This window comes from Curcuma longa, chromosome 1 (assembly GCF_044706935.1).
Source record: "Curcuma longa cultivar G26 ecotype Majalengka, Jawa Barat chromosome 1, ITB_CL_G26_1.1, whole genome shotgun sequence".
Lineage (NCBI taxonomy): Eukaryota > Viridiplantae > Streptophyta > Magnoliopsida > Zingiberales > Zingiberaceae > Curcuma > Curcuma longa.
The window spans coordinates 12,837,605-12,863,979 of NC_133861.1; the positions used below are offsets into that span (position 1 = coordinate 12,837,605).

Here is a 26,375-nt window from a genome sequence, read left to right on the forward strand (position 1 = left end):
TTAAGGCAGGTAACAATCTTTTAGTATATATATATGTTTTTTTAAAACTGGTTAATTCTGATCTCAGAATATCATTTCTCTTAAAACAGGTACTTGTCCTTTGCTTCTGTCATGACTTAAGATAAGCTAGTCACAGGCTGATGAGAATGTTCCTTTGAAGAGAAAATAGATGACACCATCAATCAAAAAGAAACCTTTGCAGATTTTAGCTCTTTAGATCTTTTTCTTGAGTACAAGCTATTTCCACCCTATTGTTTATGTGTGAGGCTCAAGAAAACCATGGAGGAGAACGAAAGCAACTGCAGAAGCTATATTCGCATATCTTCCTACAAGACTTTATCTCCTTAATCAAGACAAGAATTCCAAATACAACTAAGGAAGGAAGATGATTACTTCATCTATAATAATCAGCTTGCTTTATAAAATGCAATACAGCATCTGTATGACAGTGTAAGTTCAGTAAACTTTTTAACTCTGGAACCAGGAGCTATCCTTCATTGAGCATCAGGCAGGATGAGATGAATAAAATAAGATACCAATTACGAATATCTCTCCAATAACATGATGTGCTTTCTAGCAAAGAATTGGATTCTAATGAATGGACTCTTGTACACAAAAAAAAGGAAACAACCCATGTAGCCTTTTTGAAGCATACTTGGCTTCTCTAATATTAGTTGGCAACTTGGCAATAGAAGAGCATCTGTTGATGCACCATTTGAGTTGTTCTTCCCTTTTTCCTTTCCACGTGGAGTGTTCAGTTACCAAGCACAAAATATTTCACCAGTTTAGGTAGCAGTACTGAATTATATTCTAAATCCTACTAACTTTTGAGATCTACTTAGCGTTTAAGCCATTATTCTCAGCTTGAATGAACAGGACCACTTCTTTTCAAGTTAAATTTAATTTGCTGATAATAAAATTCAAGTGATCTGTTCACAGCAGTTTGATTTTCATCATGACCTACAGTAAATTGTTTTGTCGATCAGTCGAATGAAGTAATTAATAGTGGCTAAACTGATATAGATGTTGCATGTTTCCTTCTTTATAGGAATGCAAATCTTTTTCTCTTTGCTTCCAATTTCTTTAATACATTCAGGTAAAAGGAAATGGGGGAAAAAAACAAAACAAAACAAAACAGAAAAGATTGATTAGAAAGCGACAAACGCAAAGGCCTTAAATGAGATGTCGTCTTCGATACTTTTGGTTTCTCAACATTGCTGATTCATTATTCCTGCTTTCTGGCTTGCTTCCTAGCCTCATCATACCCAATCATCTTTTAAAGCTACTTGTACGAGCTCCTTCCAGGTTCGGAATGAATATCCATGTTTGTTTATTGTGAGGCAGAACAGCAGTAAAGAAAATTATGGAAGAATTAACAAACCTTGAGGGTGAAGTATAACAAACCTTGATCATTTTAACGCCTGAAACTCACATGATATTGCCATCGTTACGACTATTTAATAAGCTTGGCCCATCTCTGACATGTTGATCAGCAGTTTTGCTAATCCAATTTGGTTGCGTCAATGCATGCCCTTGCTCAAATAAGGAACTCCAGTCATGAAGGCAAGGCAGAGACTGAATAACCTCCTCAAGCAACACGAAGATTTCAACATGTCATGTGAAAATAATGATGGGTCCTCTTGTGGCCACCAAGTAGTTTTAAGTACCCATCACTCCCTCCCTCCCACTCATTACCCTACCAATCCACTGCTCCTTCAAGAGGCTCCACAATTCCGCTCTCTTCCTTCCTCCCTTGCTCCAAAGATGCTCCCGAGGACTCAGAGCATCTTCCATGTAGGAGACGAAGGCTGGGAGGCCACGAAGCCCACTGCCGCCTTCGGAGAGCTCGAACGCAGCTCGAGAGGAGCAATCAAGCGACTCGAAGGACTTCGGATTCTCATTCAGCATTCCGTGCGCCAATCGAACGTCGTGATCAAGTCCTGCCTCAAGCCCTGCACGCCTCATCATTTGCTCAGCCTCAGGGCTTCCTCTGCCACGCAGTTGAGCTTTCTGAAAACTTGCTTCCTGTGCAAAACTGAGCTCAGTCCTCATAAGGACGTGTATATGTATAGGTATTCGACTACCACTTCCTTAAGCTGTTTTATGAATCTGAGCTTTCAAATTCTTCAGATTTCTTTTTTCTCTTCGATTAGTTTGTGTTGCATGCATAAACTAATTGTTGCCGAACTTAAAAAAAAAAAAAAAAACAGAGGGGATCAGGGATTTTGCAGCGAAGAATGTCGAGGCCAGCAAATTTTGATTGATGAAAGAAAAGAGATGGAATTGCTGAGCACAAGGGAGAGGTTGAAGGCTATTCATCATCGTCGTCTTCGCGAATCTGATCGTCATAAGAGAAGGATTTTGGTGGCGGCATAGAAAAGAATTTGAAGAAATAAAAATAAGAAGCTAGCGTGTTTTAATATATAATCTTTGCTTAAAACATAAATGAACGGAATTTTTTGAAGAATGTGGAAGAGTGGCATTGCACCATTGCTTGTTTGTTCTACCTTGTCAATTGAATTATGATGTGTGAGTATATATAAACTTGTTGCTAATAAACAGGCAAATAACTCCCGAGAGAGTATATATATACTTGGAAGAAAACAATCAAAATAATTTCCAAATTAATCTTGTTTGTGTCATTCATTAGCACAGTGATAATGATACATGCAAAGCTTTCTGTTTGAGAGTCAATCTGTGTGAGTTTGATTTTGTTAATAAACATCATATACTCCTCTATTATTAAGAAAAAAAACAAATACACATTGTAAATTCTCTAGTTTACGATAAAGCATATTAAAATATGACTTATATGGGAATTTATTTATTTCTAGCGGATAAAAAATCAAATTTGTAATTTTACGACTTTATCAATTATATTTATGGCGCTGCTGCTTCTGAAAGATAGATGCTTCGCGCGAATTAATTAGATGGATGGGCGTCCGCATCAAATTCGCTGTTGCCGCTCTCTGCCCATCCCCGAGGCTGCTCTCCCATTCGAAGAGCCCAATATTTGGCACTGTTCTGCGTTCTGCCCACCTCTTGGATGCGAAGGTAGACGTCGAGAAGCACTACGCTGCGCTGCTGCGAACTGCCGCCCGAGCTCGATCCGTTTTCGATGGCAAAGCCGTTCACGGCCGCATCCTCAGGACCGTTCCGAGGCCCCGTCTTTATCTCCTCAACAGCCTGGCCAACATGTACTGCAAGTGCCACTCCCTGCCGCACGCCCTCCGCTTGTTCGACGCAATGTCTCAGCCGGACGTTGTGTCCTGGAACACCATCGTTGATGGCTTCTTCCTCGCCGGGCTCACTTCCGATGCCTTGGCTCGCTTCAGAGAGATGTTTCGGTGCGGTGTCGTTCCTGATGAGTTTAGCTTCGTCGGAGTTCTCAAAAGCTGCGATCTTGGAACGGGCTACGCCGTTCATTGTGTTGTGGTCAAGTTTGGTCTTGGGGACAGTGCTTTTGTCGCGAATGGTCTTGCCGAGTTCTATGCTGAGTTTAAACTCTTGAAGGACACGATGACAGTTTTTGAAGGTGTGGAACGTAAGGACATTGTATTGGTCAATTCGGTCATTGGTTTGCTTGCTAAAGCTGGGAATCTTCAACAAGCTTGTACAATGTTTTGCCATTATGCCCTGGCTGCACGCTTGCAGATTGATCGAGCTACTTTTGTTAACCTTTTGAGTGAGATTGATGGGTTTGAATTGCATAGGCTGGGTCTTCAAGTTCATGGTCTGATAATTAAGATTGGATTCGAGGATGGTTCTGTAGAGAATTCCCTTGTCAGGATGTATTCTAATTGTGGATTTACATATGATGCACATGATTTGTTATTATACTCGAAGAGCCAGAATGTGATATCTTGGACCAGCTTGATAAAAGGGTATGCTGATCAAGAACAGTTTTCAGGAGCATTGGATGTTTTCTGCCGTATTTATCATAATGGCATGTTGTTGGATGATGTTTTACTAGCTTGCATTCTCAGTGTTGCAGCTTCTTCTGAATGTCTGGCACTTGGTATTCAGCTCCATGCTGTTGTTATTAAACATGGTTTTGAGTTGAACTACTGCATCAGTCATGCTTTGATGGATATGTATGCTAAGTGCATGTCAATGCCAGAGGTTCTGAAGATCTTCCGGCGCATTGGTGAAGACTTTAACGTTTCTTCTTGGACTATATTGGTTTCAGGATATGCCAAATGTGGCTCTTCCATGGAAGCACTCAAAGCATTCTACCAGATGAACAGTCTAGGTATCAACTCTGATTCAGTTGCCTGCATCAGTGTTCTAATAGGTTGCTCTGATCTGCAAGCTATAGATCAAGGTGAACAAGTTCATGCCTATTTGATTAAATCAGGCTATGACACTGATCTATCAGTACAGACAGTGTTGATCTCTCTTTATTCTGAATGTGGAAGACTGAATGAGGCTGTTAAGCTGTTTGAAATGATGGCTACACATGATGTCGTTTCATGGACTGCACTCATTTCAGCATATGAAAATCTTGGATGCACTGAAAAAGTGTTTATGTGCCTTAAACAAATGTTGCATGCAGGAATAAAACCAAATCACTTCACTCTTGTCAGTGCACTCACAGCCTCTGCAAAACTAACATCTGCTCTGGCTGGAAAATCAATTCATTCTTCTGTTATAAAAAATGGGATGGAAGAAGACAAATACATTGGAAGTGCACTTATTGACATGTATTGCAAATGTGGAAGCATTGGTTGCGCACTAAGATACTTCAGTAAAGCATCTAAACATGACATTATTCTCTGGAATACTTTGCTTTCAGGGTACGCTCAACATGGCAATGTCCTAGAGATGTTAAAGGCTTATGAGAAAATGCTTGGTCATGGAATAGAGCCTGACAGCATTACATTTCTGTCAGTTCTCTCTGGTTGTGGCCGTGGTGGCCTCCTTGACAAAGTATTTCACTATTTTGCAAGTATGAGAGATGAATATGGAATCATACCACAAATGGAACACCATGCTTGTGTTGTTGATGCTCTTGGACGTGCTGATCTGCTCAAGGATGCAATCAATTTCATTGATGAGATGGGAATTATTCCGGGTCCAACAGTGTTACGGACATTGATTAGCTTTTGCATTGTGCATGGACATGTTAAATTAGGTTTGGCCTCAATAGCAAAGATGATATTGCTGGGGCAGATGGATAGTTCAGCATTTGTGTTACTATCAAATTTGTATGCAATCGAAAAGAAGTGGCATGCTAGAACAAAAGTGAGAGATGCAATGGAGGTTGATATCAAGAATGCAAAGAAGGTTGCAGTTAGCTGGATTGCATAGTACCTGACTGGTGGAAATTGGACCTGCAGAATATTGGATTGGATTGATATTAGAAAACTTTTCTTTGGTGATGAAGCTTACTAAATAGTTACAAATTCACTGAAGAGTGTGAAAAATGATGTAAAATAAGCAAGTTCTGCCATCAAATTGGAGAAACACCAGAGATAGTTAGAGCACATGTGGATGTTCTTTTTAATCCACAGTAGTAGCTATTCGCTAAATCGTTGTTCAATAATAGTGAAACAAAGTGTTTCACTATTTTGCAAGTATGAGAGATGAATATGGAATCATACCACAAATGGAACATCATGCTTGTGTTGTTGATGCTCTTGGACGTGCTGATCTGCTCAAGGATGCAATCAATTTCATTGATGAGATGGGAGTTACTCCGGGTTCAACAGTGCTACGGACATTGATTAGCTTTTGCATTGTGCATGGACATGTTAAATTAGGTTTGGCCTCAATAGCAAAGATGATATTGCTGGGGCAGATGGATAGTTCAGCATTTGTGTTACTATCAAATTTGTATGCAATCGAAAAGAAGTGGCATGCTAGAACAAAAGTTAGAGATGCAATGGAGGTTGATATCAAGAATGCAAAGAGGGTTGCAGTTAGCTGGATTGCATAGTACCTGACTGGTGGAAATTGGACCTGCAGAATATTGGATTGGATTGATATTAGAAAACTTTTCTTTGGTGATGAAGCTTACTAAATAGTTACAAATTCACTGAAGAGTGAAAAATCGATGTAAAATAAGCAAGTTCTACTATCAAATTGGAGAAACACCAGAGATAGTTAGAGCACATGTGGATGTTCTTTTTTATGCACAGTAGTAGCTATTCGCTAAATTGTTGTTCAATAATAGTGAAAATCAAGTCAGGTATATGTCTCCTTCCTGTTTGTATTGCAAGTTTTTTTATAAATAGAAAAGAAACTCAAGTATTTCTGTGTATAGATACCCTTTGAAATGTGCAATAATGGATTGTAAAATTTATTTCACACTATTTGGGAAACAACTAGAGGAAAGTTCAGAAGAAGAGAATGAGTCAGGTGATGTCTAGGAAAGGAAAACAATGGAAATGGAAGAGAGTCTAGGTTTATGATTAAATTTGAATTTCGCATATTTCTAAGTCGCCCACAAATCTGTCCTAGGGGCAAACTCTTATGAATTCATTTCAACCACAGTAGTTTCTATAAGATTTTAATTTTGTAATGACCAAAATTAAATCAATTGCATAAGAAACTTCCCACAGTAAACAAAATGCCTTGGCATATACTGATATACCAACCACAGTAGCTTGGCAGAAAGCGGTGTGCATCAGACAAGTTTTTCAGACTAGCCACAGGCATTTATTTTCTATTTCTTTAAGTCTAACCATATAAAAAAACAAGTTCTATCCTGGTCACGGATTCTCCTTCAACTACAATGATTCCCCTTTATGTACTCTTTCTACCATCAACTTAAATCCAGATGCCTCCAACTACTCTTTGGAACCTTTGTCACACAAAACCAATCTTTCAGCAGCTGTATTAAATTCCTGGGTTGTTTACTTGTCGTCGTGATTAAATTAGTCATTTCAAGTACATGTCTTTACACTCAGGGAATCAAATGCAGCCCGTAAGTTGACGAAGAGAAACATCTCTTGACAAAAATTTTTATCTATGCTTCTGTTCATCTTCTCACAATAATATATGCATGCCTGATCTAAAAAGAATTATTAAGATATCTGAGGCTGCCTTCTGGAATCCACTTATTAATTGATGCCTAACCATTTCTTTGATGTATTATGATTCCAGGCAGGATGGTTTTAAAATCTAAATGGATGAAAGAGCCAGATATCAGCAAGCAAAAGTATTGGCACGGTTCGTCGCTGAGTGCTCTAGCTTGGCACACCTAACAAATTCTGGGTTGTATAGAACATTGAATTTGTTCTTCCATGACAGGCTAGAATTCGCTTGCAGAAGCAACTCAAAGAGTAGTTCTTGTGCATGCATCGGTTCCACCTACCAGAACAATCGTTAATTAGTTTCTTTGTTTTGGTTGGCGACATTATGGAATTTGTGGACCGCTGACAGCTAATGCAGAGCAACATACTTATCTATTTGTACAATATTCAAGCAACTCTGCTTCAATCGGTATGAGAATATTAAAGTATACTGCACTATCTTTATGCAGTTAAATACTTAAATTAGTGTTTTTAAGCATTTTTTTTGGATGGAAATGGAGTAAAGCATAAATCAACCACTGATGTTATTGCTATAATATATGTATATGGAAGAAAACTAAGGACTCAGATATAATATAGATAAGTTGTATTTGTTCTACTATGTTTTGATGAATCTCCATGCAGTTTATTATCTTTGGCACGAAATAATGCATGGTTGTCCTTAATTCTTATCTCCCATGCCTTGAGGTTGGGGAACTCAGCTTTTGGTCCCTTCCTTTTGTCATTTTCAATCAACACTAAATTAGTTGGCGTTCAGGCAAGAAATCTTCTTCTTAACATATATTGTCTTATATTTAATAAGTACGTATTTGTGTGTGTATATATATATGGCACAGAGCTTTCTACAATTCCCATTTCAAAGTGCCAAAACATTCTTCTCAATCTCTATCAGTACCGTGATGAGTTCGTCGTTTCTATGCCTCTCTTGCACTATCCCAAAGTAGCTTCACGTATCATAGGCAAGATTTTTATACAAAATAAATAAATCTTTTTCTTTAGTATCTTTTTAAACGATGGAGTTGATTATACGAGACCAATCTGATGTATAAGTTAAATTCATAAAAATAAGAAGGGAAAAAAGATCTAAAAACATTTAATTCGAATTATCAACTCATCCATCGCCGAGCCACGGGCACGAGTGATCTCCGACACTTAAGGGACAAAACTCTTTGTTACGCTAGCGACGTCGCTTTCGTCTGCATTGGCCGGTTCAGCTGGTGAACTGAACCCTAAAACCTGAGGCGGAGAGCGACCGGTTCGATTTTAAAAATATTTGGGAGGGGCCCATTCCGACCCCTGCCGCCTTTTTAAGCCGCCCCTTCCTTCCCCCCGGTCTCCTCCAGTCCCATGGCGAAGGGCGCAGGAGGGAAGCTGAGCAAGCTCAGGTGTATGATCAAGCGCTGGAACTCCTCCGGCCACATCAGCCGCTCTAGTTCCGGCGCATCGTCCGCCGCCGCTGCCGGGGCTTCCTCCCGGTCACAGGACGGCGAGGGGTGGCTGCACTCCGCGTCGTTCCATGGCGACGAGGTTCCGCCGGGGTTCCACCCGGTGTACGTCGGGAAGTCGCGCCGGAGGTACCTCGTCAGCGACAACCTCGTCGGCCACCCACTCTTCCGGGTACTCGTCGAGCGGTGCGGCGACGACGCCAACGAGGAGACGGTGGTGGTTGGGTGCGAGGTGGTGATGTTCGAACACCTTCTGTGGATGCTGGAGAACGCCGAGCCACAACCCGAGTCGCTGGACGAGTTGGTCGAGTTCTACGCCTGCTGATGGAGGCGGAACAATATTATGTAACCACCACAGGGTATATATTAGATATTTCTTTTACGTAGGGTTGATTCTGTAAGAATGCAAAAAAAAAAAGGGAAAGGGCAGAATTCAGAATTGGAGAAAGGACAAAAAAACCTATTAACCAGTTCAAATTACTATTCAGTCCCTATGCAAGTTTCTTATCCTGTTTGCTCTAATTTCTACAATTGCAGATGTGTATCAAATTAAATTGTATTTTTCTAATTTCGCCCAATAATAATGATCAAGCTTACTACAACTTTTAAGATTGTGGATCATTCTTAGAATTTTTAGAGTTTTTTTCTTATAAACATATTTCAAATAATTATTTAATTTTCTACTATTATTCACACAAGTTTGGTGAGGAATTAAGGTTTTCAATGGGGACGACGAGCACGAGTGGTAATCATGATGCTTTATTTCCTTGCAATTATAAAAGGCCAGTGGATCATCAATGTCGTGTTTCTTTTACCTTTTTTTTCTCGGAAAAAAATGATTTTCAGAGAAAAAAATTTAGCTAATCTAATTCTACACCAAATATTAAAACTATTATATTTGAATTTTGTGATGTAAGATTAGTTTCAATATATTAAAATTTCAAAATTAACTGATGATATTTTTCTTCTTTTAGCAGAAGAAAAAGAAAACAGAACCATGATACAATCATTAACCTTGATGTATTGTGATACGCAAACATACTAAATAAGCAACCCTTTGCAGGCCTCCCAATTCCCTGGAGCCATGTCAAATTAAGATCGATCGACTCACCTTCCCTCGGACTTGATCAACTGTGAGAAAACTTTGCTCATGGAAGCGTCTGAAAGATCATTGAGCAGTGAGGTCGCAGCTTCCCCGGCCGGCACACTCTCGAAGGCATTGATGTTTTGAACTTGCGGAGAAAGCTCAGTGATCCTATTGATACTGTTGATTTCGGAGATACCAGCATTTGCATCTTGAAGTTGTAGAGCATACTCCAAGTTCCAGAGGACATCTCCCATCGAGGGGCGCTCGATGGCTGAATCCGCTAGGCATTTCTCCATGGTTACCCCAAACTTCTTCAAAGATTCAGGCCTAATTGATCCAGCGATACAAGAATCCACAATGTGCTCCAGCTCTCCCTTCTTTTGCCACTTCATTCCCCAATCTGCTAAGTTCACCATCTCTCTTGGTAGAGTCGGATCGATGACTGGTCTTGCACACAATACTTCTAGCAAAACAACTCCGAATGAATACACATCAGATTTCTCAGTCAGCTGTTGCCTTCGGAAATACTCAGGGTCGAGATATCCGAAACTTCCTATTACTGCAGTACTAACATGGGTCTGATCCAGCTCTGGTCCTGTCTTTGATAGGCCAAAGTCAGCCACCTTTGCCAAGAGAGTCTCATCGAGTAGAATATTTGCGGATTTAACGTCGCGATGGATGATGGCTTTCACTTGCCCTGTATGAAGATAGTGCAATCCTCTAGCTGCTCCGATACAAATTTCCAATCTTTGCTGCCAGCTAAGAGAAGGCATGTCCGAGCCATAAAGATGGCTCTTAAGAGTGCCATTTTCCATGTATTCATAAACAAGAATCATCTCATTCTTCTCATCACAGTATCCGATAAGAGAAACAAGATGGCGATGGCGCAGGCATGACAACAACTCAATCTCAGTATGGAACTCATTGATGCCCTGTTGAGATTTCGGATTTCCCCTCTTCACTGCTACTTTTGTGTCATTACTCAGCACTCCTTTGTAGACCTTCCCAAAACCTCCAACACCAATCACGGAATCACCCAATTCTCGTCGAAGTTGTTTGTTGCTTCTTGCAGGATGGCAAAAGACAGGCGATAACCACAGTTCCCATTCAGACCAAGTGTAAATGCAGTTCCATTGGAAGTTCGACTTCCTGTGCTATGAGATGTGAAGCCATTGATGGAGAAAGGCACCCAAGACTTTGAATACTGTTTTGTAAGCTTCCTCTTTCTAAGGATTAAGCAAAGAGCAACGGCAACAATGGCTACTGCAATTACTCCAAATATTGGAGCCAGTATGATGACAAGATTCTTCTTCGAACCAGGTGGTGTAACTGGATAACCACCAGAGCCATTGATCTTCATGATCTCGAGGCCATTGAGTATGCCGTCCGGCAAAACACCATTAAGAACTGAAGGACCAATGCTAATGCCAAGTTTCTCTGATGCATCATTAGCCTCCAAAACATAATCCATATAAACAGTTGTTGCTAACTGCCCAAAAGTAATGCTACTGAGATCGAGATTACTAGCTACAGCCCAGGAATTGACATAAACATTAAAATAGAGGTTTCCAGCTGCCTTACTAACAATATCACAGAAATGAAACCTTATCTGGTAGGCCGAGTTAGATTCCACATTGAACTGCCATGTCACATTGAATTGAGCATTTGAAGTATCTGAGGCGGCGGCCAACTCGGTTGCTGTTGAATACACTATATTAGGAGCAGTCTCCTCAGTAGTTCCTTCCTCATGACTGATTTTACCTGAGAAGTTAACTGATCGTGAAAGTGCGCTGTTAAGCAGAAACTTCTGATCAGTGTCCCAATTTCTGCACAGAGTATCAGTATTTGGGTAAACCAGTGGCCCGCCCATATTGACCCTGTAAATTTTCTCTAACAACTGGTCTGACAAACCCTGGTATTTACCTGGAGGATTGACAATGGTAGCAGTATCTGCAATTAAGGTATCAGGAGCAGATACGACTTCTATAGCATTCACAAAGGCAATGGAATTGTTTCCTGTTGGCGCAAATGTAAGGATAAGCATATCGCTAGTTATGTTCACCAAGAACTCCTCAACAACTGTAGAATTCGCCTGAGGCTGGAAGTGGTCGAGGAGGACAACATCTTGTGTAGACACAATGAAGGTTGTCGAAGTGAGATTAAAGTTTCCGTAAACGGACAGGAAGAAGTACAGGCGAACAAAGTGTCGGCCATGGGCATTGATTTGGAACGAGTAAGAGGATGTCACTGTGAAGACCCGAGCATTTTGATAGAGGGCAGCGCCATAGGAGGAGGCAGGCACCAAACTGGAGGTGTTCACCAGGTTGTTTGAGGAGGGAGTCAAGGTTGAAGAAAGAGAAACATCGGCCACGAAAACTCGATTGTAGATGGTTGTATTGGTCAAGGAACCACAGTCAATCAGGTAGTTATCTAGGAGTAAATGCACAATGGAGGCATCTAATTGAAATAAGTAAAAAGATGATGCAACTCACTGCAATCCCTTTCATGGCTATTAGCAGATAAAGCTAACAACGGTGAAATCTGTTAGCAAAGTTTCTTTTTTCAACAAGGTGGATTACAAATGCAACGCAACTGTTCAGGATAGATTAAGACAGAACACCATTTTATTAGAAATGAAAAGTATGGTTGAACTTTGAACAAGGAAACCCTAATACGCCATCGTCTATCTTACTTCAAATGCCATTGATTTGTGGGGATGTAAACAAAAAAAGGGAGAAAAAATTGATCTTGGATTACGATCTATAAGGACGAAGGCAAAGAAACCGACGACAAGTAACCCTAAATCGCCGCTGCAAGTGAAGAAATAGTGGAAACCCATAATTATAAAACAAATATACGCAATTAACATGAAGCAACAAAAGTATAATATAAAATCGAGTAATAATTTTCATAGAATGAAAATTTTCTATCAAATTCTAAAATTTAATTTATTAGGTATTCTATTTTTTGATTCACACACATACACACACTTGACTCAAAGAAGATAATGTTTTATTAATTTAATATGTTTATTCTATAGTTTCGAAGCATTACATAAAACGTGTAAAACGTGTAAAATTTGTATTAAAGTTGTCTAATTTTTATAAATAGTTAAAAATTGTATATGTAATGTCATTAGTTGTTATATCAAAGTTTTAAACACAATTTCTATGAAATATTGTTGCCTTCAATTCATTATATTTCAACACAAGTCATAAGTTTGTTGATGAGAGAAGAATAATATTTTTATAAATATTAAAAAATATCTCATAAATATCCTTATCTACAACAATTTATTATACTTCCAACATCATATAGTATTTTATTATCTAGGGTAAAAATTGAAGCCGCGAAGCGGCCAAGCATCAATCGAAACAGTTGAGTAAGTAATTTTTCTTGTTCTTTGGTCGCGCGATAAGCAACATCTATATTTTCTATTTACTTCAATAGATCCCGATAGAAATTTGAAAGGAGAAAATATCCGATTTCTTATTATTGTGAGGGAAAAGTTATTCATAACATCACACGACACAGGCGACATGAGTTAACAAACAGTGGAATTATCATCATCGAGAAATGCGAGAATCTAAAATGAATGATCAAATGTAGGCGAGCAGCTTAAACCCTAATTGCTTGTTGGTCGGCTTCAGTGTACCGAGAAGCATAGAACCTAGCGATGAAATCTGAAGCCTTGTTATCCACGTCCGGTTCGCTGTACCAGAAGTAGCCTCTGTCATCGTCACTTGGCCTGATCCTTCTCGTGTGCCGCGGCTCCCAATCCCCCTCGTTCTCTCTGACACTCGACGTCCCGAAGCATGCACAAGACTGTTTTCCGCCCATGTATCTGCACGATAATATCTCTGCTACAACTCTCTCCCTCAATTTATAGAGCCATGATCTTCTACAATGATCGTCTAATGTGCTCTGATGGCCTTTTAAAAACATAAAGAAACAGATCGTGGCCGCTTTGATGATTGATATTCAAGTTTAATTTGAGGTTCTGTTTCTTATGGCGTGCATGCATGCAGATAGCGGTGCGTACAATGATATATAATGAAGAGAGAGAGAGTGGTCAAGAAATGCTAAACGCTTTTCCAGCTTTATATGGCTTATAAGGGACTGATCGGTCAAGAATAGCTAGTAGAGCTGTTGGGGTTCACCAGAAGCATCTTATAGCTCGCCCTTTTTGCCCACTGCAAGCTGTGTTCCTCTATCTTTCTTTAATAAATTAAGTTTGTGTGCAGAGAACAGTACACGCATGTTAATCAGACGGCAATGTGAAGGAGATCTCAGACGAAGATCTACTTTTGCTTTTCCTATTATTGAAACGATTCACAGTCACTAGTTTATTGGTCTAGTTAATCACTTTCATTAGAAAATTAGCCTCGCGGAACCTTAGTCATTAAGTGTGTTAAAGTTAGGCGAGATGCTTATGATTAGTGTTACGGGCTGTCATTTGACGTACAAAAAGGCACTCTATCGGGTCAGTTCATCAATATAATGATTATGGACTGTAAAGAGAACCTGTGCAGTCGGATCACTCTTCAAAATTTTGGTATGCTTTAGTTTATAATTGCACTGGCCATGGCTGGGTGCAGGGTCACATGCACGGCAAACCGATCGACTGCCATCTCAACATGATTATTATAGTTTGTTTTTACGTTCAGAATCTTAGCAGCCAAGTTCAGTTCAGGGACCTGCAGGTGGAATTTACCCAGTATTCGGCAGATAGCTAGGAGTTTGCTTACGAGTTTGGCAGGAGTTGTTTGCAGAGACATGACACGATTGAAACACTTGCTGGCTTCTCCAAAGTCTATGAACAGGTCAAACTTAAGAAGGGAGCTAGGTGAATGCTTGGATATATCATATATATATTTGTGAATATGATTTCATTCATCTCAAAGTACATCAGAAGAAAGATGAGAATATATAGTTCAAAGATTACGAACTCAACTGGCAGTTCAAATTAAGCATGAAAAATAATTCTTAAGTTACCTCTGATACGGATTTGTATTCAATTTTTTGTGTTTACGATCCAGAATATTGGTTTTATATTATTAGGTTTATTAATAATGATTTGTTGAGCTGTGGTCCATTTCTTAATGCAGAGGAAAAGACAGCATCCAGAGTCGAGGGGAATCCCAGAAGCAACTATGGGCTCAGATGGAAACCAGCTGCAGATTCCGAGGGTTGACTTCCGCGGCCTGTCGCCGAGCTACCCCGGCGGCGATCGTTGGAGCGCCGCCCGCGAGGAGGCGATGTCGGCCTTGGAGTCCTTCGGCTGCTTCGAGGCCATCTACGACGCGGTGAGCTCGGACACCAAGGACGACCTCTTCCTCAGGGCGCTGCCGGAGCTGTTCGAGCTTCCGACGGAGACCAAGATGAGGAACGAGTATGTCGGAATGCCTTACGAGGGCTACATCGGCCAGATCCCGAACATGGCCTTCGATAGCTTGCGAATTCAGGACCCGCTCAGCCTCCACAACGTCCAGCAGTTCACCTCCCTCATGTGGCCTGACGGGAACCCCACTTTCAGGTACCAACCTCTCCGTTTTACTATTATTTTTTTAATTACAGGAAAAGCGCAAAAGCCCTGAGTTAACATCACAGGATGTTTGTGCTTATTTTCAAGCAACACAATCTGGAGATATGCTAAGCAAGTCCAGGAGTTGGAGCAAATGGTTGTGAGGATGATCCTACAAAGTATGGATGTCGAGAAGAAGTATGATTCCCTTGTCGAATCACTTACCCATGGCGTTCGGCTGTCAGAGTATGGCATTCCATTGGATCAGGAAACAAAACTTTCACTAAAGGAGCATGTTGATCCCACCATGATCACCATAGTCTGTCAGTATCTAGTAGATGGCCTGGAGGTGCAGACAAGGGACCGGAAATGGATCCGGGTGGAGTCGCAGCCGAACTCCTTCAACGTCATGCTCGGCGAATTATTTCGGGTCTGTAAATTTCATTCCACGAAACAAGAATTCTCGCGGCGTGTGATTTCTCCCTTCCTTCTTTATTCAATACCTTCTAATTGTCAGGCTTGGAGCAACGGGAGGCTGCATGCTCCGCTTCACCGTGTCCGAGTTACTGGCGACCAAACAAGATACTCCTTGATTTTTGGTTGCCGGCCAAAGGACGAAATCATATTTCAAGTACCAAAAGAGCTGATCGACGAAGAGCATCCTTTACGTTTTAGGCCTTACAAATATCCTGAATACATACGCTTCCGCTACTCTGCTGAAGGGATAAAGCATGAAGATCCATTGCAAGTTTATCTGGGAGTTGAGGGGCGACAAGTGGATGCGCCAATGCCTTCTGCTAAATAATTGCTTGAACTAGACTTTTGTCCTCGCATTATCCTGATAGAGTTCTTCATGGAGAGGATATATTTAGTGACTCTTGTTCATCAAATGCTAAATTATCGATTGTGGACAAATTCCAGAGGCTCGATGAGGGTCCTCTGTGGAGCATAAAGTCTATGTACAGCCAAAACGATTGATTGCAAAATTGATTGTGATGTATCTCTTTTACCGGATCATATCCATCCACGCTAATTAAGAACCATTTCTTCGTTCTCCTATTCAATTGCAACCTTTCTAAAAACTCTTCTTAATTCGCCTTCTTCTCGATCATGACACACATAACAAAGTTAAATGATAAGAATCTACATGTTAATTACTACATTTTACTATATGCCAACACCTAATTTGGGCGACAGCGCTCTGTCACCGGCTCCCTCAGCTCCCCAAAAGTTTTTTGCTTCATTTTTATCCTAGTTACTCTTGATCATGAAATCATTCATTAAAGTAAGTCTATGGGAGAAAATGAGAGAAGTCATCTAAGTAGACGTGAAATTGTCAGGCTCAAATCTGTTAGAAATCCGCATTCCCCTTAATCCCGGGACTTTGAAAACAAGATCCTAACATCCTTAGAGCCCGTTAAGTCTGATCACAATTTTTTTTAGAAGTTGCTAAGACTAGCTAGTTCTATATTGCAACTATGATAATCACTATCCATTATGTTTTGGTTATTTGTAGTTTGTGTTATTTGTAGTTTGTAATACTTGTGTTACATTTTAAAAGTATTAAAATTAATGATTCATTCATTAGTTTATCAATATATTTTAGGAAATTAATTATCATATAGAAATTATTCACCTGTCACCTCTATCTGAAACAATCTAGATCAGGTTTCACCAATAAATTAGGAAAAAAAAACACTGGTGTACAAAATAAATTGAAAAAAAAACATAATTTGTATCTTCCAGAGATACCAAATTTCTCCACCAATATAACTCAAGAATATTCATGGACTTTAAACTAGTTTATTATTAAATGTTTGCATGCCTTTAGTTGGAGCAGTTGATATCTTTAAGAAGAACTAGCTAGATGATCAGATATCTTTTTTCTGTCCCTCTCTTTTGGATATCATGAACCTTCAAAGATATTCAAAGTCTTTAATCTACAACTAGCTGCAAATTAATCACTCTATCTAGCTATGGAAATTAAAAAAAGAAAAATTGAAAAACTAATCCTGGCCTAACAGAAAGTCTTTATACTTGAATTAACAGAAAGTCTTTATACTTGAATTATTTGCCCACGAGATCAAAGACTTATAACTGAAAAAGAAGATAAAAAGACAATGCAAAGACTCAATGGGCCATTCAAGCACATGAGAACAGATAACAAAAGAAAACTTAATTCCACCTCTTGGTCAAGATGATAGCTTATTAATCATCCTTATGAGATCTAGCATTTCTTACGGGATTAGCATGTTTTGACGCTAAAAACTATTATTAAACAAGTATAATATACTTATGCTTATTTGACTATATGATTCTAACAAAATAATTATTACTGCAGGAAAGTACTCTTTTAGCCGACCCCATATGAAACATTAAGTAGTCATTGCTCCATTTATGTGCTTCCATTACTAATATAAACAATAAGTATTCCATCGGAAGGCAGCATACATGATCTTGCGGTTCCTGAGCTTAGGTAGTTGTTTAACAGATGCTTTGCTTTCCAGATCTTCAATTTTACAGTAGAAACTCAGCACAGCATGTAAAAGCACAAAACATAAGTAAGAGCTGTAATGGTTCTCTCTTCATCACCTCATGAGTTCATATATAAGATCAGTTCACATGGTGGGCGGAAGTGATAACAACAATACACGGAACCATATATATTAACCGTTATGCTACTAATTGATCAAAAGATGAATGTTTTGTTATTATTGTTGACCATGGAGTCTACCATCTTGAGGTTCTTGACTATCAGCTTCTGAGCCCTCCTGCTCCTGATCTCCACCCTCATGCTATCTGTCTTGACCATTTTATCATAGATTGCCCTCTTATTCCCCTTCAGTGACTTGATCTTTGATTTGAGGCTGCCAACAAGCCTCTCTAATTGCTGGCTCATCATCACCATCTTCTCAGCTTTACCTTCTGTCAACATCAAGTTTCAAAACTAATCAAACACTTAATAATTAATCATCAGGGAAAAAAAATACACAGATATGTAAATGAATCAGAGACAGAGAGAGAGAGAGAGAGAGAGAGAGAGAGAGAGAGAGAGAGAGGCCTGAAGCAAGGAGCAAGAAGAGATGAGAAAGGAGTGGATGAAGGCAACAGATTGGTGTTTTGCTTGGTTGATGTTATGTACAAGTGCGTGACTTGTGATGATACCCATCCTCTCTTACTTATACATTAAAAATGACCTCCTCAGTTTCACTTTGTGCTTATTAATTTAAGCACTAAAATTGAGATCTTGAGGTGTATCATCCTTTGTTACTTCTGGTTTTTAAAGAAAAAGTGTGTTTGGTGGAAGAATTTAATTTTAGCTTGGATTTTTCTTTGCCCTTTCGTGATGACTTCAATGTACACAGTCAAAGAATTAATTACCAAGTACTTGAAGTGATGTATCAAGATGGGTCACTGATTGGCATGCATCAAAGTTACCGAGTGAGGCGGTTGAATGGCAAGGATGAAAAAATGACATGCATGTTTTCACAGATCGAATTGCTGCAAGCAGCTGGAAGAGAAACGCTGAGATTGCAATAGTGGAACAGTTGCATGGAGTGTGGTCCTCCAAATTAAGGCCGGAGCTTTTCCCAGGAAGAGACAAATTACAAGCTTTCTTTTGAGACCATATATATGCAATGCAATGTAATGTACTTCAAAAAAAATAGGATTGTGATGCTATGGCCGGTGCCATAAGTTACAATTTATTCATTTATTGTATAATTTTCTTGGCCATATACAATTTTCTATACATTTGATGATCAGAAAATGTATTTATGGGTATTTTAAAATATATCTATACGTGATTAATTCATGCACGACGACAGGACAGTCCACTGTCCACAGATCGGCTGCAACGTCCAAATCATGGTGGTGCATCCCGTGGGGCCCATCGGAATTATTGGGCTGTCTTTATCTTTCAGCAAAATTGTTGGGTCTTTTATCACACCACGCATGTTTTATTTGGTTTTCTTTATTATTATTAATTTTCTTTTCCTACGTCAACTATTTTCAATTGAAAAGAATTTAAACGTTTAATTTTTTTTATCTAAATAGATTTTGAAGATAATTTTAAAATTAAAGGTAATTTTTAAAAAAAGAAAATTATGGTTGAAATTCTATTCATAACCAAATACAAGATTTGATTGAATACATAAACAGTTACCATTTTCTTTTTGTCAAGTTAGCAGGAAATAATTCGTTTACGTTTTCTGATTCTATTTTAATCTTATTTATTAGCTTTCTGAATTACAATAAGCTATTGGGGCCCCAAGTGACAATCGTCTCCCTTGTAACGAAATTAGTGGGCCGGGCCGGCTGGAAAGGAGATGCTAACGGTTTGGGGTTGGTTAAATCGATTCATGTGAACCGTCTCCTACTTAAGGTCCGGTCCGGTCCGCAACGAACTAGTTATAATTTGCCTTCTCCTTGCTAGGGTTCGGGTTAAGTATCCTTCCCTGGTGTCCCTTCTCCCCCAAATCGTTCGTGTTCTTCTGATTTCTCGGGATATCTCCGCATGGCGGTTACCGCGCCTTCCTCTCCCCAAATCCTAGACTCAAACGCCGACGCCGGAAATCCATCGTCCTCCGCCCTCTCCGATTCGCCCTCCGTCGCTCCTCCCCCAGCCGTCCCTGCTCTCGTTCCTGTTGAACCCCGGACCTCCAACCCTCTGAACTCAATCCCTAATCCTGCGCCAGTTGCTCCTCCCCCTCCGTCCGTGCACTCTTTCGCTCCGTCTTTCCGCCCCCTAGGCGCTCCTCCTGTCCTTCAGTATCCAGCGGCAAATAACCCGATGGCACATAACCCTGCTTTCTTGGCGCCCATGGGTCAAACCCTAGGCATCCATCCGCCGGGCGTTTCTGCCCCTGCTTCGATGATGACTCCTGGAGCGCCTCCGGGATCGGTTCCGCCGCTACGGCCTGGCGTTCCCTACCAAGTTGCTCCAGGCCAGACTCCAGCGCCGATGCCTTATGCTCAAGTCGGAAATGGGTATATGGCTGTACCTCCTCAGGTTCCAATGGCGATGCCTCCGCCGGGTGGGTTGCCTTATCATTAATGCATATTTTTTCAGTTAGGCTATTGTCTTTAGTTACTGCTTTACCTTGCGCGTGCTCAGTTGAATTGCTTATATCTCTCCATTATAGTATTCCTTCTGTTTTTTACATCAGTTGCTTTTTAGAGGAAGAGGCTCTTTTGTTTTTGCTCGATAATAGTACTCAAAATTAGTCTCATTGTAGGAGGAATGATTTGCTTGGTTTAAACTTTGCTTGACCTCCACTTTCTGAAGGAATTTAATAGGTGGATATGCTAGAGTTAATTAATTGTCGTGTTTAGTGCGGCTGATAATTTAGACAGTATATTGGAGATGGAAAAGAAGAGAACCTATCCTATAGGTAGGTTAGAAATGGATTCATTTAATACCAATGACCTGGTATTTTCTCCTACAGCCTCGTCCAATGGTTAAAGGTGAAATGATCGACAGGCTTCCTCTTCCAGTTCTTAAAAGATGACTTCCAGTTACGTTGGTATGCTTAAATTCGTCTAATTATGTTGGATTCATAGCACCAGTTTGTGTATTACGTATTGCTTGCTAAGTTGGTAATTAGGTGTCAGATGCAGAAACACTAAATTTTGGTTATTGTTTGTGTTTTTTTAATGTTATATATACAATAACTTTGTTGGATGAACTTTATGGTTATCTTGCGTTTCTAAATCTGACATCAGTGGATCATGTTAGCATCTCTGCTGGTTGCATCATTTTACTGAGGTACTAAAATCTTCTTCATGTATTTGGTGTTGTCGTCATTCTTAAGTGTTTTTTTTTTCTGTACTCAAGCCATTCTTTTTTCCCCCTCAAACAATCTAGTTTTCATTGTTCTTATTAGGCTAAGTTGTAGTGATACAATTTTAGTGCTTTCAAAAATTGAATAGCATATTGACTTGATTGTGAGCTCAGAAAATTTATTTCACGGTGTAACTTCTGAAGTTTATATTGGAGGATGTAGATGAGGTAAGCTCAATTTCATATATTTCATTTTTTATGAACAATTTCTGTTTATCTGAATGTTCCCCCAGGTTTGCCACACAGCTGCTGGTATTTGCTATCTTTGTGGTGAGATCCCTTGTATGTTTTTGTTGTGTGGTAACCAATTTTAATTGTTATTGTTGATTTATTCAGACCATAAGATAGACGGTGTGATTTTTTATTAACTGCATTAGCAAGTTAAGGATCCCATTTGACATGTTGGCATAGATATTGTTTGTTATTCTACAGGAATGCACCGCTATCCAGCTCCTTACCAGATGATTCGCCCTGGATTTCCTCTGCGCCCAATTCCCCCAAATGGTGTTATTCCAGCAGTGCCTCGACCTCCAATTCCAGGTATTCGGGGTGTACCACCTGTAGCCACTCCTATTGTCCGGCCTATTGTTCCAATTGTTGCACCAGTAGAGAAGCCACAAACTACTGTTTATGTTGGCAAGATTGCTGCGACAATAGAAAATGAATTTCTCCTGTCAATTCTCAGAGTAAGTTTATTGGACACCTGTATCTGATTAATTAACATCTAGCTTTTTAACTCATACAATACTCTAGAAGATTTGTATTTGAATTTTGAACATCTTTTTATGTAAGCCTCTTTTAATTCTTTTTTTGTGCAATGTGTTTTTTATTTTGAAGCTTTGTGGGCCTGTAAAAAGTTGGAAACGGGCTCAAGATCCTTCTGATGGTACACCTAAGGCCTTTGGATTTTGTGAATTTGAGTCTGCCGAAGGAGTTCTTCGTTCCTTACGCTTGCTGAGCAAATTAAACATAGATGGACAAGAATTGATGGTATGGTTTGCCTAATGTCTTTAGTTCTTTTTAACTTATTTTTCAAATATATAAAACATTTATTAGGATTTAACTTGCTGCAAATACCATTGTTATTTCCTCTTCACTTTTGCTACATACATATGAGTATCTAGGAGAATCATGATTGTTGAGTATTAGAGAGTTGTACACCTGTGTTTCTTTTCTTTTTTTATTTCCTTGATTGTTGGTCGCTTTTAGGCATAAGTTTATGGGAGTTCTGTTCTGAAATTAAGTTATTTGATCCTTTGCGTTTATATATGACCTATTTCTTTTCCAATTATCAACACTTAAAAATTATACTTCCTATTGGTTGGATGGATCACACTCTGCAAAATTCTGATTACAATCAAGTTGAATTTAAGCTCTATTTATCATAAGCCAATCATGTTTATGCGTTATAGAGAAATCAGTTTGACATACCTTTCTATATCTGCTTAGTTAAATTTCTTAGATTTGTATTTTGAACTTTGAAGTTCTCGACAAAGCATATTTTCTATAATACTGAGCAAAATTTGTACTATCTTTTAGCTGCCTCATTCTCACCCTTTCTATTACACATGCCTTCATGTTTGCTCAATATGAAAATAGACAAACATTTTCCATACTCCTTTTACACTTGCCTCCAGTTGAAAGGTTGGAGAAGTGAACCAAAATGAAAACAGAAGGATAATAATGAGAGGAAAAGAAGTCGAAGTAACTGTTTTTCCATGGTTATTGTTGAATAAAAGCAAATGAAAGGAAAACATTTATTCAATTTGACTAAGTTATTTTTCCTTTAAGTTTCCTGGAGGGATAGGAGGGATTATGAAGCTCTCCACTTTCCATTGTCCGCCTATTTTCCCCTTCCAACTATGAGAAAGAAGCTTTTCCTTCAAATCATACATGTATGTGCACTTGTTGTTATATTTCCCCTCCAAGCTCCTCCTCCAAACTAAACACCTAGAGAAGAACAAACTGGCAGGAACATGATTATGATATCTAATTAATGTCCGAGCATGTATATTTTATTCTCTGTCCAAGTTTTTATTCTAGATACATTCATGAAATTATATTTGAGTTTATTATCAGTGAGAATGAAACTTATAATTTGTATTTTTTGTCTTTAAACCTACTTTAGGAATTTTAGATAATAACAGTACTATTTTCCCATCTTGGTCTCTAAAATTCTTATTAAAATTATATTGAATGTAGCATGTGTTCCTCTGCTTTGAATCCTTCATGTTTATTTGCGCTCAAATAATGCAATTCTTGGTTTGATATACTGATGTTTTCCCTTACCTGTTCCAGCTGAACATTAACCAAGCCACTAGGGAATATCTTGAGCGTTATGTTGAAAAGAAAGCTGAAAAAGAGAAGCAGAAAGAAGCAGAAACTGGAACTCCTCCAATCGAAAAGGATAGTAGAGAAGGCTCTGAAAAGCAAGAGCAGCCTACAAAGCCAGTTGAAGAGGGAATTAAAAAGGATTCTGAAGATTCTGAAGAAAAAGAAAACCAAGTGGGAAACAAGAAATTTGGTCTAGTCACAGATGAAGACCGCGAGGTTGATTCAGACGCTCTAGAAAAGCTTATGGGAATGATTGAAGAGAGATTAAAGAACAGACCATTACCTCCACCTGTGCTTGTCGATGGGTCTGCTAAATCTACTTCTGATATACCTTCCAAATCTAGGGATGGGGATTCTGATGTTGATATATTGAAAAGCGGTAAGATAAGGTTCTCAAACTACATCAATTTTTGTTGATGCTTTCTATCTTATAGTTCTGCCTCATGGTGACTGAGAAACTTTCATGCAGATGTCGAAGATAAAAATGATGAGGATACTACAAGTGAAAACAAACCAGCGACTGAAAGTGACAAGCCTGAGACTGCCTCACCTGATAGGTTGAGGAGACATGATAATAGGAGCAGAGAACGAGATAGGGAGCGTGACCTGAAACGGGAAAAAGAAAGAGAGCTAGATCGAGTTGAGCGTGAACGAGAAAGAGAGAGAGTTAGGAGGGAAAGGGAAAGGGAAATAAAATTAAGGGAGGCAGAGCGATTGTATAAGGACCGTCTTAAAGAATGGGAAGCTAGAGAGCGTGAGAAAGAATACCAGAGACAATATGAAAAGGAACGGGAGAAAGAAAGAGAGCGGGAACGTCGGAAAGAGATACTGCGCCAAGAAGATGAAAGTAGTGATGATGATGATGACTCGAGAAAAAGAAGGCGCAGAACCAGTTTACTGGAGGAAAAAAGAAGAAAGAGACAGCGTGAAAAGGAAGAGGATTTGGAAGATAAATTGAAAGAAAAGGAAGAAATTGCTGAAGCCAAAAGGATGGCAATAGAGGAGCAGCAACTTAAACTTGAGGTAAAGCAACTAAAATCTGAGTCGAAATCACTTGATCGGGTTACACATGAGGATGAAAATGCTATGCAAGAAGATGAGAAATTTGAACGAAAGCCAACTCTGGGCAACCATGTTAATGATGTTCCTAGAAGTGGTCTTAATGATGGTAAATTTTTGTTTCATTATTTCATATAAATTCCTTTTAAGCATTAGCATGTCCTTTATAATGAATGTTCTCTTTTTACTGCCACAGCAGATGGCATTTCTAGAAACAGCAGTGGTGAGGATTTGAATATGATGGCGCCAATTGCAATTTCAGACAGAAAGCAGAACAATAATGCTCCAGCCCGAAAGCTTGGATTTGGGTTAATTGGCTCAGGAAAACGTACAACTGTGCCTTCAGTTTTTCACGAAGAGGATGATGAGGATGTGGATGATAAAAAAATGAGGCCTCTTGTGCCAATTGATTATTCGACTGAAGAATTACAAGCTGTCCAGACAAATGCATCTGGAGCGCAACCAAATTTGGTGGCTGCTGCTGAATTTGCCAAGCGCATATCTGGTGTCAACCCAAAAGACGAGAAGGCCGATGTAGATAGGGAAAGGTGCAGACGTTCTAGTGACAAACAGAATTTGAGAGAACAAGGTCGGAATGATGATGAAAACAGCCGTTCAAAAGATGAAAGTAAGGCAAAGATGCATGATAGGAATATCGATCGGGTAAAAAGCAGAGGAGATAAACCAAAAGCTGAAAACAAGAAACTATTGGATGCGAAGCAGTTGATCGATATGATTCCAAAGACAAAGGAAGATCTGTTTGTCTATGAAATCAATTGGGATGTTTATGACAAGGTGATGCTTTCTCTCATGAATCTCAATATATTCATTCACGTGCAAAAATCTACTTGCTTTGTGCATCTGTAGTGCAAATTCATACTGAGATGAGTCTATACTAGTGCTATGGATTCAGATGGTCATTATAATTTTCTAGTGTTGAATGCTATAGGGTAGTCTACTAAATGGTGGTATTTGTTTGTTGTTGTTCTGCTTAACGATACATAGTTCCTTAAGAATTAAGCTTTAAGCTATCATAGTAGAAACTGTTCTATTACATTTTTGCCATCATGTGGTTGCTCTGTTACCTTCCACTAGCTCTTTTATTGATAAATGTATACCTTGATCTTCACAGCATCAATTGCATGAGAGGATGAGACCTTGGATCTCAAAGAAGATTACAGAGTTCCTTGGAGAAGAGGAGGCTACTTTGGTTGACTACATTGTTTCCTGCGTTAAAGATCACGTGCAAGCATCAACAATGCTAGAAATGCTTCAGTCTATATTGGATGATGAGGCAGAAATGTTTGTCCTCAAAATGTGGAGGATGCTGATTTTTGAAATTAAGAAAGTTGAGACAGGCTTATCAATGAAATCCAAGTCCTAGGTTTCAGGGTTTGTGTTTTTCCTTTTTCTCTTTGCGTATCATGCCTGTCAAATTTTCTTTAATGTGAAAGGTCAGTGACTGTATAAGGACAATATCTTGAGAGACCTTGTTATTTGGTATGAAAGGTAAGTGACTGTAGTCAATCAAACACAAGGATTATGGATTGATTTAAAATGAGGTATACATTTTTTTAATTTATCGTTCGATTTTAGCTCCATTTATGTAAGTTAGGTTTGATGTGTTTTGTTTCTTCAACTACCAACCTTTTGAGTCATGAATAATCTTCTCTCTTTAAAGTGTTTTTGTGATCTTCTACTAACTAGTTTTAGATAAGCAACATCCCGTGGTCCCTCATTTGTAGCCCACCTCTTGAAATGCCACCTAGAAAGGCGATGACAAAGGGGATTTGGTTGGTTCATACTTCCACTATCTTATTTTAATTATAATAATTTTATTTATGTTTTATTACTGATTTACTTGCATTTTGCATTGTGATATTAACATTACTTTAAATCTTAACCATTTTTATCTACTTTTAAAATTTTCTTAAGATTCAAAATTGTTAAAATATCAAGTTTTTAAACATTTATCATTTTGCCTCTAACTAAAAATAGAATTATTTTTAATTTATACAAACAAAGATAACACATGACAAACTCACTA

The 26,375-nt window shown here is 39.1% G+C and overlaps 4 protein-coding genes, 1 long non-coding RNA gene and 2 pseudogenes across 7 annotated transcripts; 5 read left to right on the forward strand and 2 right to left on the reverse strand.

The window, feature by feature from the left end:
- Positions 1 to 1,482: 1,482 nt before the first annotated feature.
- Positions 1,483 to 2,376, forward strand: LOC141837956 (uncharacterized; annotated as a pseudogene).
- A 558-nt stretch (positions 2,377 to 2,934) lies between these two features.
- LOC141828463 (pentatricopeptide repeat-containing protein At4g13650-like) lies at positions 2,935 to 5,417 on the forward strand. Its single transcript, XM_074715934.1, has one exon. The coding sequence runs from the start codon at positions 2,935 to 2,937 to the stop codon at positions 5,308 to 5,310; it is 2,376 nt and encodes a 791-aa protein (XP_074572035.1). The 3' UTR covers positions 5,311 to 5,417.
- A 2,967-nt stretch (positions 5,418 to 8,384) lies between these two features.
- On the forward strand, positions 8,385 to 9,069 carry LOC141845925 (auxin-responsive protein SAUR76-like). The gene has a single exon (XM_074733925.1). It carries the CDS (start codon positions 8,385 to 8,387, stop codon positions 8,805 to 8,807), a length of 423 nt encoding a protein of 140 aa, XP_074590026.1. The 3' UTR covers positions 8,808 to 9,069.
- Positions 9,070 to 9,565: 496 nt separating this feature from the next.
- LOC141833363 (receptor-like protein kinase HERK 1) lies at positions 9,566 to 12,076 on the reverse strand (annotated as a pseudogene).
- A 2,585-nt stretch (positions 12,077 to 14,661) lies between these two features.
- Positions 14,662 to 16,126, forward strand: LOC141845295 (putative 2-oxoglutarate-dependent dioxygenase AOP1). The gene is made up of 3 exons (XM_074733361.1): positions 14,662 to 15,105; positions 15,202 to 15,523; positions 15,611 to 16,126. The coding sequence occupies exons 1-3, from the start codon at positions 14,672 to 14,674 to the stop codon at positions 15,896 to 15,898; spliced, it is 1,044 nt and encodes a 347-aa protein (XP_074589462.1). The 5' UTR covers positions 14,662 to 14,671; the 3' UTR covers positions 15,899 to 16,126.
- Positions 16,127 to 17,573: 1,447 nt separating this feature from the next.
- On the reverse strand, positions 17,574 to 18,329 carry LOC141826758 (uncharacterized). Its single transcript, XR_012601650.1, has 2 exons — positions 18,155 to 18,329; positions 17,574 to 18,018 (listed from the first exon to the last, which is right to left on the reverse strand). It is a non-coding gene; the product is annotated as an uncharacterized LOC141826758 (long non-coding RNA).
- A 1,212-nt stretch (positions 18,330 to 19,541) lies between these two features.
- On the forward strand, positions 19,542 to 25,916 carry LOC141836698 (RNA-binding motif protein 25-like). Of its 3 annotated transcripts, none has more exons than XM_074724213.1 (7): positions 19,542 to 20,129; positions 21,368 to 21,621; positions 21,773 to 21,925; positions 23,234 to 23,648; positions 23,739 to 24,437; positions 24,525 to 25,123; positions 25,461 to 25,916. In XM_074724213.1, exons 1-7 carry the CDS (start codon positions 19,610 to 19,612, stop codon positions 25,710 to 25,712), a joined length of 2,892 nt encoding a protein of 963 aa, XP_074580314.1. In that variant the 5' UTR covers positions 19,542 to 19,609; the 3' UTR covers positions 25,713 to 25,916. The 3 variants fall into 3 exon arrangements, with proteins under 3 accessions (XP_074580314.1, XP_074580324.1, XP_074580327.1); XM_074724223.1 differs by having other exon boundaries at positions 24,528 to 25,123; XM_074724226.1 differs by lacking the exon at positions 19,542 to 20,129 and adding an exon at positions 20,150 to 21,205.
- The last annotated feature ends 459 nt before the right edge of the window (positions 25,917 to 26,375 follow it).